The 14,157-nt window shown below is 39.1% G+C and overlaps 1 protein-coding gene across 2 annotated transcripts; it reads left to right on the forward strand.

The window, feature by feature from the left end:
- Window positions 1-3,467: 3,467 nt before the first annotated feature.
- Window positions 3,468-10,561, forward strand: LOC132032458 (uncharacterized). Of its 2 annotated transcripts, none has more exons than XM_059422076.1 (3): window positions 3,468-3,624; window positions 8,925-9,588; window positions 10,108-10,561. In XM_059422076.1, exons 2-3 carry the CDS (start codon window positions 8,994-8,996, stop codon window positions 10,248-10,250), a joined length of 738 nt encoding a protein of 245 aa, XP_059278059.1. In that variant the 5' UTR covers window positions 3,468-3,624; window positions 8,925-8,993; the 3' UTR covers window positions 10,251-10,561. The 2 variants fall into 2 exon arrangements, with proteins under 2 accessions (XP_059278059.1, XP_059278060.1); XM_059422077.1 differs by having other exon boundaries at window positions 3,509-3,624; window positions 8,897-9,588.
- The last annotated feature ends 3,596 nt before the right edge of the window (window positions 10,562-14,157 follow it).

Below are 14,157 nucleotides of genomic sequence, written 5' to 3' on the forward strand. Positions count from 1 at the left end.
CTTAGCGAATTGACTGCGCTCCGCTTACATTGGGCGCCTTTTCTACTTAATCGGCTGACAGTTAGGATTTACACTTAGCTTATGAATGATGGAATCCGGAGAGACACCAACAATATCTACATCCGACCAAGTGAAGCTATTCATGTTATGCGCCAAAAACTTAAGCAGTTTCCCCCAAAACTCTGGCCCCAGGCCCGAGCCTAGGTATACATGTTCTTTTGGCAGATCTGGACAATATACAGTGAGTTTGAGGTTTTCGGTGTAACAAACCCTCTAGGTGTCCTTTCTTGCGAACCCTCGTTGGGTGGATCTTTTACCTGTTCCGCTTCTTCTTCACGCCCGACCATGGGCTGAGCCTCGAATTCGGTGTTTTGTAATTGCTAGCAATCGTCATCCCTTTAGTCGTTCCCAGCAGTTGTCATTAACTTCTCCACCTTCGGACTTCGGCTATCCCCCAAGAGGTGGAGAAGTTAATGACTTGATGGAAAGTAGAGGGGACTGCCTTCATGCTATGCAACCATGGTCTTCCTATCACCAAATTGTAAGGAATGTCTCCCTCCAAGATGTCAAATAAAGCCTTTGCTGAGACCCCTTGCACATGCGTAACTAACTCGATCTGCCCTCGCGTGGTCTCACCTGACAAGTTGAATCCGGTCAGGATCTTGACCACCAGGACCACTTTCTTCATTAATGCGCATTTCCTTGAGAACTCGTAGTTGCACCACGTTCACAATGCTCCCTGGATCGACAAACACACGCTTAATGTTAAAATCAAAAATTTGAAGGGATATTACAGTGCGTCAGCGTGCGGTGCAGACCACCAATATTTTCTTCCTTCCATAGCCTTGAACGTAACGCGATCCTTCAGGTGGTTCCTTCTCTCGTTTCTGGAGGGAGAGGGTTTCTTGTCATGAGAATCCTAGGCTATCGCTCCAACGACCTTTCCTTCAAAAATCATATTGATCATGCCCCAGGGCAGCTGCTGTTCGTGTGGGGTCCCAGTTTCTTTTTCCCGAGTGTATTTGGATCGATTGTTTAAGAACTCCTTCAAGTGTCCCCTTCGCAATAAGTCTACTACCTCATTATGCAGGTGTTTACAATCCTCATACCATAACTTCACGTCGCGTCTATTTGGGTTAGACCGCATTGCTACCGGAAACCTTGCTTCCTTCATCTTTTTCATGGCCATGACCAGTTCCACCGCTTCCACATTTAAATTATACGACGCCATACTTGGGGGGCCCGAATCATTTGATATCCTTCTTACCGGCATCTCCTTTACTTTCCTAGGTTGGCCTTGATCTTACCGCGGTCTTCGAGTTCCTGCGTTGCCCCTTGGAGGGGGGCGAGTTATATACGGTTCATACAAGTCTCCCGGGTTTCTTTGTCTGGTGGGAGGGGGGGAGGGGACATTAACAGGCCTCTCCTGTGGCTTGTTTCTCATGTCCACTCGGGTTTCTCGTTCTAAGACTTGGGCGGAACTCGCTCAAGCTTTCCATTAACTTTCTCGACTCCTTCGAACCATTCATATTCAAACCATCTCGCGAATCTTTGTAGCGACCCGATCTTTCGGTATGGCGTTAACGATCCTCTCCCCATTGAATTCTTTCCACGTAGTTGCGGAGCTTCTCATCGCCCCTCTGTTTTATAGCAAAGATGCCCTCTTTATGCGTCTCGACTCTTCGAGCCCTGGCATGAGCTTTTACAAACGTATCTGTAAGAGCGGCAAAAGAGTCAATAGAATTTTCAGGCAAGAGATTATACCAAGAAAGCGCCCCCTTAACGAGCGTGTGCTGGAATTTTTTCAGCATGCCTGATTCAATCTCTTTCCACTTGAGGTCATGTCCGGTAATGGTCGCTTTGAAGATCGTTATGTGCTCTTCAGGATCTGTGGTTCCTTCATATTTGGGTATATCCGGTATTTTGAACTTTTTCGAGATGAGCGCTGGAGCCGTACTTGGTTTGTATGGAATCTTTCCATATTTCCTCGCTCTCGCCTCTTTCAGCACAGGGGAGCCCCGGGTATTTGACTCATCTGGTCGTGGAGCTCTTTTTCTAACTTGGTGATTCTTGCTAAGTCTGTATTTTGCTTGATTGGTCCCAGCTCTGGCTGTTCCGCAACCACCTCGGGAATCGCGAGAGCCTTAATAACCTCCGGGTTATCCGTAGGGCATTTGACCTGTGTTCCCCCAACCACGATACTCATCAGCTTTTCCATGCATTCCATCATGGCGCTGTTCGACTCCAAAACTGCTGCTAGAGTTATTTTCGACGGGGGATCCTCCGCTTTGTACATCCCTTCTACCCTGTGATGAGGGCACCTTTTCCTTTTTCCGGAATAACGTCCTCGAGGATGCCTTTCCCTGCTTTTTGCTGAATGGTTAGGATGGTCTTTCTCGATCCGGGTCTCGTTACGGACCTCCTCCGAGGGTGGCATCATCTCCTCTCTCTCTACCCGTTCTTCTAATTCCGGGCTGATATCCCTGGCAAAGCTCTGCTGGTTTCTCTGCTGCGAACTCTGCGGGTCTCTCGTTCCTGTTGGAACACTGCTTCTTGACGTGCTGCTAGCTGTTTCAGGCATGGTAAGTGCATTTTTTCTTTTTGATAGAACAACTCCAAACCCGAGCGAGTCTTTTAAGATTTTCTGCTTTGGATCAGGACGACACCTCAACTGTCTATAACCACAGACGGCGCCAAATTATTTTCCAGTGAAATCGGGTTTAACCAAAAAATCAGTTAGATATTTGTATTTCTAGGGTTTGAGGACAAGTGGGCCGTATTCAATCCCGAGAACTCTTTGCGTGAGCCTGGTCCGGAGTAGTTTTGATCGTGACATAGTCTAACAAATAACAAAGATAATATGGTAAGATTCGAGTAGCTAAAATGATAAGAAAGTGATGGTTCCGTAAGTATTTCTTAGAGAAAAAATGAGAGAGTGTTACAAATGGTGAGAGCCGGAGTGTCAATGGAATCCTCTCCCTTCTACCCTAAGCTATATTATAAGCCAAAACAAGACTTTTCAACCCTAACGTTCGTGTGATGTGCTGACCGAGGTCTGCAGACGTGACCTGAGTTGGTGGGAATGGAGGCCAGCTGTATATGCCTCGTAGTCGTGATAGATATCCGATCTCGTGACCGGACCCGGATGCGCTTTTAGCCCATACAATTTTTTCTCAAAATTGATCAATTCTGTTCCTAAGTCATATCAGCAAAGAAAATCGATACGTTTCCTATCGACAACAGAGTAGTGATTGTCTTTGCTTATATGACTTGGGATTAGATTGATCCCTTTCTGAAATACATAAAGAACCATTTTCATTCCGATTATTCATTAAGTTGAAATCCTAAAAAAAAAAGGCTATTTATGCATTTTACGGATTTTTAATTAATCTGATTAATAAATACCGGATACAGCAGAATATTAAAAACAAACAAACCAAGTGGTGACTTGTGGACAAGTGTTAACCAACTAGAAACTTCAAATTCCTATCTCAGCATTACATCACATGTTCCCATACCCAAACAAATCATCACAACAAATTCCAACCAAGTAATCCTCAAACAAAACCCCCTACACATGAACTCATTTTTTGTGTTGAACTGCTAATCAATGAAGATTATTAGGTACTTTTCTCTATCTTTCAAGTACACTGGGTTCTTGATTTCTTTTACTTAACATCCTTTTTTTTTTTGGGTATTCAATTGTAAAGGTTCTTGCTTAATGTTTTTTCTCACTGCAAATTCTGTGTCTTATAGTGTTCTTTTATTGGGTTTGTATGCCTTTTTGCATGTGGGGTTTACTGATTCTTGATTGGTGTTAAGGCGGTGGATAGTGGGAGAGAAGGAGAAGAAGAGAAATGGAAAAAAGAAACCTTTTTCTCTTTTAAATAATAATACAGAGACCCATAAAGGTAAATTGGATTTGTTCTGTACTGAAATCTTTAAACTGAGGAGGGGAAAAAAGGAAATTGAGAAGGAAACAAAGTGGGACTGGGAATCCCTTCAAGGGTATCTATTTTTGGTCTAAGTAGTGTTCTTTACCTCTTTTACTTTCCTAGAGAATATGATACTTTCATTGGCATCTCCTTTAAGCATTTAGTCTCCGAAACCACTTTTTGAGATTTCACTGGGTATGTTGTTGTAGTATCCGAAACTAACTAGTATCAGAGGCGGAGCGACAGTGCAGATTACAGGTTCGGCAGAACCCATGATTTAATATGTACAAATAATAAACCCAGCAAGTAAAATGAATTGTGGTTCAGAACCCATAAATTAAAAATAATCATGTCTCCGCCTCTGACTAGTATAGGGGACTTCATTCCCAGAATAGAACTCGAGACTTCAGGTTAAGATAGGAGGGATTCTTTCGGTGGTTATTTTGTAACCTTGATAGCTATGCAAGTCTTGACTATTGTATGAACTTGGCAGTGCTCTGCTTGGGCATCTTTATTCACATGATGTATAGTGATCGATATACTACTTAACTGAAATCCATGGAAAATATGGAATATAAGAGATGTTTTACGCGATCATGTTAAAGCAAGGGTCAAAGCTTTTGTTACATTACCATTTTGCGCAAGCAACCTTCTTACAAAAGATGAGGGTTGTGGTACTAGTATATATATTAATAATAATCTAATTATAATGATCCTCTAAATGGTAATACATCGAGACGTGCCAACTTAAGCAGCGGAGCGGAATGATATGGAGTATTTTCTTTTTCCGTTATACTCAACGGATATGGAGGATTCATATTCCTATAAGGACTAATTTGGGCTTTAAGAGTAGTTAATCGTCTACTCTTTTTACATGACAAAAAGTAATGTTTTCTTATTGTTTTTTTCGAATAACTAAGAAACCTGTTTTCCTAGATTCAAAATTCGTGGGTAACTGGTCTTCCCCTTTACCATTTTCCATTTAAATACCACACTTATGAACCAGACAAGATTTGAACTCATGACGTGCACCTACCCCACATCTCATGCTATCCGATCATGTTATTGAATCAAATCCCTAGGGCTAACCAAAAGTAAGTTTTTAAGAAGTTTAAAGTCTTAACCAAAAGTAAGTGCTATACATCCCATGCTATATGTCATTCAAACAGCAATAACTCTCATATTCTCAATGTCGGTGAAAATTCATCTACCAGATGGAGATAGTAAAGGTTCTACCACGCTATCCATAATCATATGCATCTAGTTGAAGGGAACACGATGCCCTTACTTTATAGCATGAGCTTCACAAAAGGCAAAAGCAAGCAGTTGAGTGACTTGAGTCTTCTCATTACGAATACATTGTTTTCCCATTAGATGTACAGAGCGAGAAATGTTGAAGAGAAGCCTATGCAAAAATTTGATTTCTTGAGGGATTCTAGTCGTCTGAATAGCTATTGAGATAATCTTGCCTCATCCGCAGGGAATATGGGGTAATAAGATGTGAACTAAAAGATGCATCTTCGGAGCTTCTCCATATCATAGAATTAGGAGTGCCTTTATCTTTCTTTGATCTCCTACTAGAAGTTATTTAATCATGTAAAGGCCTCCAAAAATCTGATGGAAACGTAAATTTGTTGCTATGTACCGACTTAAACTTATTGGCTTTACTCTTATGTTCTCTGCTATGCATCTTGTCACTTACTCTATAGGATGACCACTTTATGTTTTATCTTTTTATCTTCCTACCTTCCTGTCCAACTGAATTACCTAGTCTGTGTCCCCTTTTAGTATTTGTCATCCTAGAAGAATCTCTCTAGAAAAAAACTTTAGAGACTCACCACGGACCAAGCAGTGGGTGTCTTACCCTACAATGCCCCATTGACATTCATTAGTGTCACAGATGAGGTGTTTTAATAATCCTTATTGATTTTCGTGATAAGAATATATCACTTTCTACACGAAGATGCTGTTCGAATGTGTGCGGTCTGCGATACATACTCACATGTATTTAAACTTTCATAGACTAACATATCTTATGCCTTACCTAGAAAAGATGACTTAAGCAGAAGCCCCATTTCTTGGGAGCTGTAATCCACTTCCCAAGGTGATTATCCAAGTTATGCCTATGCCTCTCCTTCCCCCCACAGGACTTGTGTTTCCCTTTTGACTGGTTACTTTAGGTGGTGTTTGGACTCATTTTCTGACCTTCCAATTTTGGTGCACTCTCATCTTCCAAAAGAAATTGGCATTTAAACAGTTGTCTTCTATTCTGCAGGAAGGAATACTTAGAAATGTAAGCCATGTCCGTGGCATTTTAGTTTTGGAGTTATTTTTTATGGTGACACTCTGAATAAAGTGAAATAATTTTGGTTGAAAAGAATGAGGTTTAGAAATTGTACAGTTTGAAAGGAATATGAAAGTTAGAAGAAAACATGAAGTAAATGAATTAAGGCTATGCGGGAACTTGGGAACAGGGGAAAAGAAGGGACGAGTATGTGGTGCATGATCTCTGGTTGCTTAATTCTTTGCAACTGGAGGGAAAGGAAAGGAACAGAAGAATGTTTCAGGAATTTTGTATGAATTATGAACATAACGACGTTACTTGCACAGAAGTTGTTCTATAGACTCGTACTGTTCCCTTGAGTTGCAATGAAGCGTGTATGACCATACACCAATTTTTAACCGTTTCTACATAGACATTACTTGCACAGCAGTTGAAGACTCAAGCCTTTCTATTTTTGTCTTGGATCCACGATTAATTCTACGGTCCCTTAGGATTGGTATATTCTTTTCTATCCTGTAGTTTGTAGTTTCCCTGAATCAAGCTAAGTATCACACCTCTTTCTTACCCTGTATATTGTCCCCTTTGTTCCGTGTTGAAATAGAACCTTAATTTATTACTTATTATTAGATTTAGATAGTTTGATTAGTTAATGATTAAATACCAGTATTAGACGAGATTTTACAAAAAAAATCATTTTTTGATTTCTTTAAAGGAGAGACAAATCTCTTTTTTTCCATTGCGAATTCTATAGGCTAGTACTGTTTCCTTGAGTTCTAATGAAGCTTGTATGACCATACTATATATGTATATGTACATATATATATGTATATATATGTGTGTGTGTGTGTCCTATATATATATATATATATATTTTTTTTTTTTTTTTGATTAGGTAAAAGTTATATTAACAAATGGGGAAGTCCTTGTATACAAGCCGTATACCAAAAGAAGAGAATCTACACCAAAATATGATTCTCAACAAAAGAGATCCAATCCTCTATCTCAACAAAAGAGATCCAATCCTCTATACAAATAGGGACCTCATAAGTGCACCAAAAGGAAACTAGAAATAACACACTACTTTGCACCTTTTGCTGTCTATACATTGTTTTGAGGGGTCGAATGAAAACATACGGTGAGCTATAGTTTTTGCTGGTTGTTTGGAGGAGCTTGAAGTTGTTGAGCAACTACACTTTACAGCCCTTTTACCGTCCATGTTCAGGGTTGGCACCCCTTTATTGCTCTCGTTAATACAGTTTCTTTGCAGTCTTAAAAGAAATGGAAAGCATGAACATTTCTTCAACAAACTCTTTTGCTCTAACAGCTCTGTGCTCTCTGTAGCTGATACTTTATTGCAACTTCAAAGCTTCTGGAAGTTGTGTGATCCCAACAGCTAATCTTTTTATTATGACTGAAAAGCTTTTGGAATTGTCTTGGCATATTGGGGAATGCCTCAGGGTTAGTATTCTACATATCAGTCATTTAAAATATCATTAGTTGAAACTCTTTTGTGCTAAAGATCAATTGCTTGTGTATTAATGAACAAATGATTCAATTGGATTACTGGATGCATATTTCGGCTAAAAGGTTATTTTTATTAACTTGAATATATAATCAACTATGGAGCATTGATTGTCTCATCTCCAAATTTAGTGACTTGAGCATGAGCCAGAGTTAGGGTTACACTGTTTTATATGTGTTGTATGCAAGAGCCATTATAGACATGGCACACATTCAGCTGACATAACCCTAAATAGGAGAGCATGGAGGTCGAGGATTAGGATAGAAGGTTAGTAGGTAGTCGAGCGATCTCTCTCTTCTCGGTTGGGGTTGGGGGGGGGGGGGGGGGGGGGATGGTTCTAGCTTAGAGCACCTTATCTGCTCCCTCTTTTCCTTACCAGTATTATTATTATTTTAATATTATTATCCTATCATTGTCTTATTCTTTTGTTTTTTAACCCCTCCCTAGGAGCTTCCCGATATTTGCTCCCTTGGTGACTCGAACCCACAACCTTATGATTGGAGGTGGAGGGTGCTTACCATTTGAGAAACCCTCTCTTGTTAAATTATATGATTCTTCAATTGTAGTACTACTGTTTGTTTATTTTACTTTGGCTCTCTCTACCATTTTCGCTATCAATATTTTTTTTTCTTTGATATTTTCATCATAGCTTCTTTGTTCTTGTATCTTTTTGAAACCTATTTTGTAAAACCTTTTTCTTGAGCTGAGGGTCTGTCGGAAACAGACTCTCTACCCCACAAAGGTAGGGTAAGGTGTGCGTACACCCACTCTCCCCCCCACTCTCCCCAGACTCCACTTGGGGATCACAATGGGTATGTTGTGGTGGTTGTTGTTATTGCATCTGTTGCAAGTGCTATTATAGTGTGATTTTAATGCACACAACATTTTGATAAATTGCTTAAAATGGAATGGATAGTATTAGTTACCTAATGCTTTTGACTTTTAGAATTTCCTTGCTCAATGCAATGGCAAAATATCTTCTTTGTACTACTCTTTAAGAGACAAGGTCTCATTTCCATATGAAGAGAAAGTCGGGAACAACCTCCCTTTTTTATGAATTGGTTGAAAAGATACTCTCTTTTAGTTTGTTATTGTAGCTGGTAATTATCAACCAGCTCCATTTTTTATGAAAATTGTAACTGGAAATTAGTGCAGCCTTTGATGCAACTATGTGTGGATATAGGTCCTCTGATCTTACAAGTTCTGGTGGCTGAAGTAGCGTATCGGCAGAGTCTTCCATTATTATCTAGCAATGGATTTTTCATTTCTCAGTAATTTCCTGTGGTTCAAACCCCACTCTGCAAATGATATGGCTTCAACAGTTGTATCTACTAGTACCCTAATGAAAACACCTACACAAAAGGCTCAGTTCGATGCTAAGTTTTGGAAATGGACCGTGTTTTCATTTCTTCCTTGGGCTAAAGGACCTGAGGGTGATATTCAGATGCCAACAACTGTCAACAAGAAGCTGAGAAGGCGGAGGCAATCTCGTGAAAGTGTAGACTCTCTAGCTCGGACTTCAACCATACGCTTTAGACCATATGTCTCTAAAGTTCCATGGCATACAGGTCCAAGAGCTTTTCTTTCTCAGTTTTTCCCTCGATATGGTCACTACTGTGGACCAAACTGGTCAAGTGGGAAAGATGGAGGGTCACCAATTTGGGACAGAAGACCCATTGATTGGTTGGATTTTTGCTGCTATTGTCACGACATGGGCTATGATACTCATAATCAGGCTGAGCTTCTCAAGGCAGACCTTGCATTCCTCGAGTGTTTGGAGAAGCCAAACATGAGTACGCGAGGAGATCCTCATACAGCTCTGCTTTACAAGACTATGTGCATATCAGGTGCGAAGAATTACTTCATAGAATTATGGCTTAATACTTTGACTAGGATTAAGTGTGAAACATTCGAATTATGGCGTGTTCCAATTGAGCACGTGATAAATTATTCCTATTGGACTTCGGTTTAGATTTTGGAAAATACTTGTGTGTGTTTTCAAATGCCCATTACGTAGATAAGTTAACCATTTAAAATATGCCACCTCCTTTAATTATACTCATTCACCTGAATAAGCTTTAAAACCCCTAGCATTTTCTTATTAAGGCCGATGTGTATAATTAAAGGAGTAAGTATCTAATAGACGCGCACAATTTTTTTTCCTAAATTTGAATAGTAAGTGTCTAATAGCAACACTTTATCATGTGGTTAGGTGCTTAATTGGTACAAGTTGTAGTTTGAGGGTCTAAATGAACTTTGCCCTTAAATTTAAGGGGCTATCAATGTATTAAGCCTAGAATTATTCTGTATTCAAGTTATACCCGGACTATTGATGACTGATTTCGCTCCGTTTGTTTAAAATGCAGGCCTCAGGAACATGTTGATACCTTACAGACAACAACTTGTTGGCTTACAATCTAAGCAATTATCTTTTGGATTTGGCTGGCTCGGCGGTATCATGGAACCTGCAAAATGCTTGAAAGACCGTTTTGTATGGTTACAGAAGTAGGCATGTGAACAATCGCGTGCACCTATTCATTATGGAAACAGAAACTGCTGCAATCTGCATTTTTGAAAGGTGAAGATTACAAGACATGTCTGGCAAGTCTATTCCATAATGTTATAGATAACATAGCTGTATATGAAAATTGGAAATGAAAGAAACTCTAGAACTCCATTTTGATATAATTACTTGTGTAGCTACTCCATTGCTTGTACATGATTCCCAAGTGACTTTTCATCCAATGTAAATATTTGTTATGTTATAGTTATGGATGTTTGGAGAGAAAATGACAAAAATGCTCTCTTATTTTTGGCAGTTGGTTCAAAATAGCCCTTAAGTAGCACTTGAGCAGTTTTGGTCCTTTAAGTTTGTCAAAAGTAAACACTTTTCGTGTCGGCAAGATATTTACCAAATTCTAATTGTTAAATTTAATTGGAACTTTGATAATAGAAAATATTCAACGGGAACTCTCATTTAGAAATTCAGATTTTGTAGTTTATGTTATGTTTGATCTATTTTAAGAGTCAAATGTAACTTTTTGAGATGCAATTTTCGTTATTTTTGGACTATTTCTTTGGTTGGTCTAGGTTTTTATGCTATGTTTTTGGAATTTTGATGGAAATTTTTGGTGTTTATGGTTATTTTATTTCAGAGTTGTGGTTAAATTTAACAATGAGTTGGTAAATGTTTGACGATCTCCCTTTCGACAAAACTTAAAGGGCCAAAAATGCTTAGTTGATACTTAAGGGATTATTTTAAACATGCTACCAAAGATAAAGAGACCATTTTCGTGATTTTATCGATGTTTGGAGCTATGTGTGGTTAGATTAGACTGTAGGCAAATCAGATACTATATGGAATAAATATTTGGGACAACCAAAAGCATACCAGGAATGAGTTAGTTTTATTGACAACATGTCTTCTCTTGCATTGTGGTGTTTGTTGTGTCGCTCTTTTTGTTTGCAGTATTCTTGCTGTTTTTATGTTTTCCTAAGCATTTTATATTATAACTATATATAAGTGAGGATTCATGAGTTTTGTAGTTTTTATATCTTTAGAACTTTCGTTTTTACCCCTATTTTGGCCTTTATTTGCATAGCTACCATGTACTATATGTTTTGGTAAATTTTTGAAAGTTTGTTGGCAATTATACTCCAAATGCAACAAAGATGAGGTTAGAGGAGCAACAAACAATTGAATTCTTCCCAAAAGTTTGCTTAGGGTCTCACATAATTATTCTACTACATGCACATATTTTTTGTTCTACATTTTCACAGACTTTGTTTTATATTTTTTAAAGTTGCAACCATACTCTAAGAAAGATTCAAGCCTCTTCATTGTATATTTGTCAAATTGGCCAGATACAATGGCGTTTTGTGTACCTCTCCTTTGAAAAAATAGAAAGAGATAGGATTATATCTAAAATAATATAAGTGTTATATTTATGTACTAATATACTCCTATACAATTGTGTATCTCTCCTTTAAAAAAATAGAGCAAGAGGTAGGGTTATATCTAAAATAATATAAATGTTATATTTATGTACTTAATATACTCCTATATATTTTCACCCATAGTAAAATGACTAAGGCCTCATTTGTTTGCACTTATTGGAGGTCTGAACAGATTCAGACCTTAAGCCATTAAGTGCATTTGCTTGCATTAAGATCTAAGCACTTATTGGGTCTGAATAGGTCTTAATCATTAAGATCTTGAACCAAGTTTGTGGAGCATAGATGATCATTTCTGTCACTATTGAATTCCAACTTAGAGCTCCTCTCCTTACAGTCAAGTGACTTTCACTCCTTCTACTCTAAACTACTGTGTGCCTATTTGGAGCTTTTCACAGTCAAAGTCAAAGGTTTGTTGGTGGCAAGATCGGCATGCCTTCTAGTTGTACTTGACTGGAAACATGGGTATTGAAAATCTTAAAAACCCGTAGGTTCCCAATTTTAAAGCAATTCCTGCCAAGATTACGGATCCTGCCGTAGGTGCCTCTACATGAGCTTCGGGTAACCAAATATGAACTGGTACCATAGGCACACTATTGGTATGTTTAGTCGGGCGGCAGCCGTTAGGTCACCTATTTTGAGTTATGGACACACAAGGCCAAAACATGTGTGCCGAGCGCGCGACCTATCAACCTACTAGCAATGGGGGAGAAAGCATAGCATGTCGCAATAAAAGCTTGATTCGAGGCGTCAGCAAAACACTGCTGTCTGTTCCAAAAACAAAAGCTCCTTAGCGCCGGCAGTAACTCTAACTGTCCTAAGGTAGCGAAATTCCTTGTCACATAAGTAGCGACCTGCACGAATGGTATAACGACTGTTAAAAAAGGTCTGTTGCTTGCCCGGGTAGGGGAAGGGATTGACCTAAGGAAAGGTTTACTTATCCCACTCTAGTGCTGGTAGGAAGCCTCCTTTCGAGTAGTCTCATAGGTTAGACTGGTTCCAACCATTCTTGCTAAGGCTCCTAGCGAAAGATCAAACTTAAGAGTCAGAAAAATCTCTTGTCTTAGACTTAGATAGCAGTTGCAAGTTTAAAGACCAACAGCGAGAAGATGACTTTTGTAGAGAAGTTTAGACAGGTTGACTCTTGCAGGTCTGACTGGTGCCTTCTCTCCAACAGCTGCTTCAATCAATGTTAAGTCTGACTATGCCCGCAACTAACTACTTATTGAAAGACCGAACATGAAACTTTCTTTTCCTTTTCGACTTCTTCCTTTAGAACTTCCTGTAAAGTGGAAAGGTAGGCCTTTGGCACCAGAAAGGTAAGGATCGAAATTCGGAGAGTGAAGAGAGGAAGGAACCCTCTTTTTAAGTCCTACGTACTGCTCTTCCCCTTTCTTTAGAGTTTTCTAGTTCGACTAAGTGACTTCGTAACCTCAATCGACTTTTTTGCTTACTGTAGCATAGGCCTTCGCCATTTCTATGAAACTTTTTTATCATCAGCTCTAACCCCAACCCTCCACCTCAACTCCACCCCACGACCTACCCACCTTCCACTCCAATCCCCACTCTCCACCACCCCCTCTCTACCACCTCCACCCCACCACCAATCCCAATCCCACCCCACACCACCCACACTCACTACGCCCATCTCCTACCACCAACCCCACCCCACCATCAACCCCTACCCCACACCACCCACCCCCACCTCCTACCACTAACTCTACCCCGACTCCCCACCAACCCCAACCCCACCCCCACCCCTACTACCTCCCACCCTTCACCTCAACCACCTACTCACCCCTTCACCCTCACTCACCACCCACCACTACTACAAAACATCTACACCATTACTAGTGAATATAAATGTTTCATTTTTTTTTTATCAAATAATATTTTATTTTATTAAATTTGTATTTATTTTCTACTATTTAGTTACTTTTTAATTTGAATTGTATATTTATTATGTTTAAATAAATGCATTATGCACATTCAGAGATTGAAAAACAAACAATCTTAATCATTCAGCGTTCAGACCTAGAGACAACATTTTAATCATTCAGATGTGCATTCAGCTTCAGACGTTTTAATTTTAATAAAAATAAATGAGGCCTAAATCTATCTCTATGACCAAAACTATTTTAAGAAATAACTTTATGTATTTATTTTGCATTTGTTTAGGCTACTATTTATTGTTCAACACCCATGTTATATGTTTGCTCAATATTAATCTATGTCATAATTTAATGAATTTTTTAAATGTTACATAGAAACTTTGCCTTGTCCGGCATATGTTCTGTAGGATTTAAGTATCCGGCATAACTTTATTTCTACATAACTTATGCCTGACAAGACAAAGTTTCTATAAACTAACGTCGAGCAAATTAGTTATTACAACACTTATACCGGACAAGGCAAAGTTTCTATGTAACTTGCTTGAAACTTTGCTTTGCAATTTTTTTTCC

Source organism: Lycium ferocissimum, chromosome 10, assembly GCF_029784015.1.
Source record: "Lycium ferocissimum isolate CSIRO_LF1 chromosome 10, AGI_CSIRO_Lferr_CH_V1, whole genome shotgun sequence".
NCBI classification, from domain to species: domain Eukaryota; kingdom Viridiplantae; phylum Streptophyta; class Magnoliopsida; order Solanales; family Solanaceae; genus Lycium; species Lycium ferocissimum.

Coding starts and splice junctions, on each gene's coding strand:
- LOC132032458 (XM_059422076.1), top strand. CDS start 8,994: ATGGATTTTTCATTTCTCAGTAATTTCCTGTGGTTCAAACCCCACTCT. Junction 9,589..10,107: donor CAAGACTATGTGCATATCAG/GTGCGAAGAATT, acceptor TTTAAAATGCAG/GCCTCAGGAACATGTTGATA.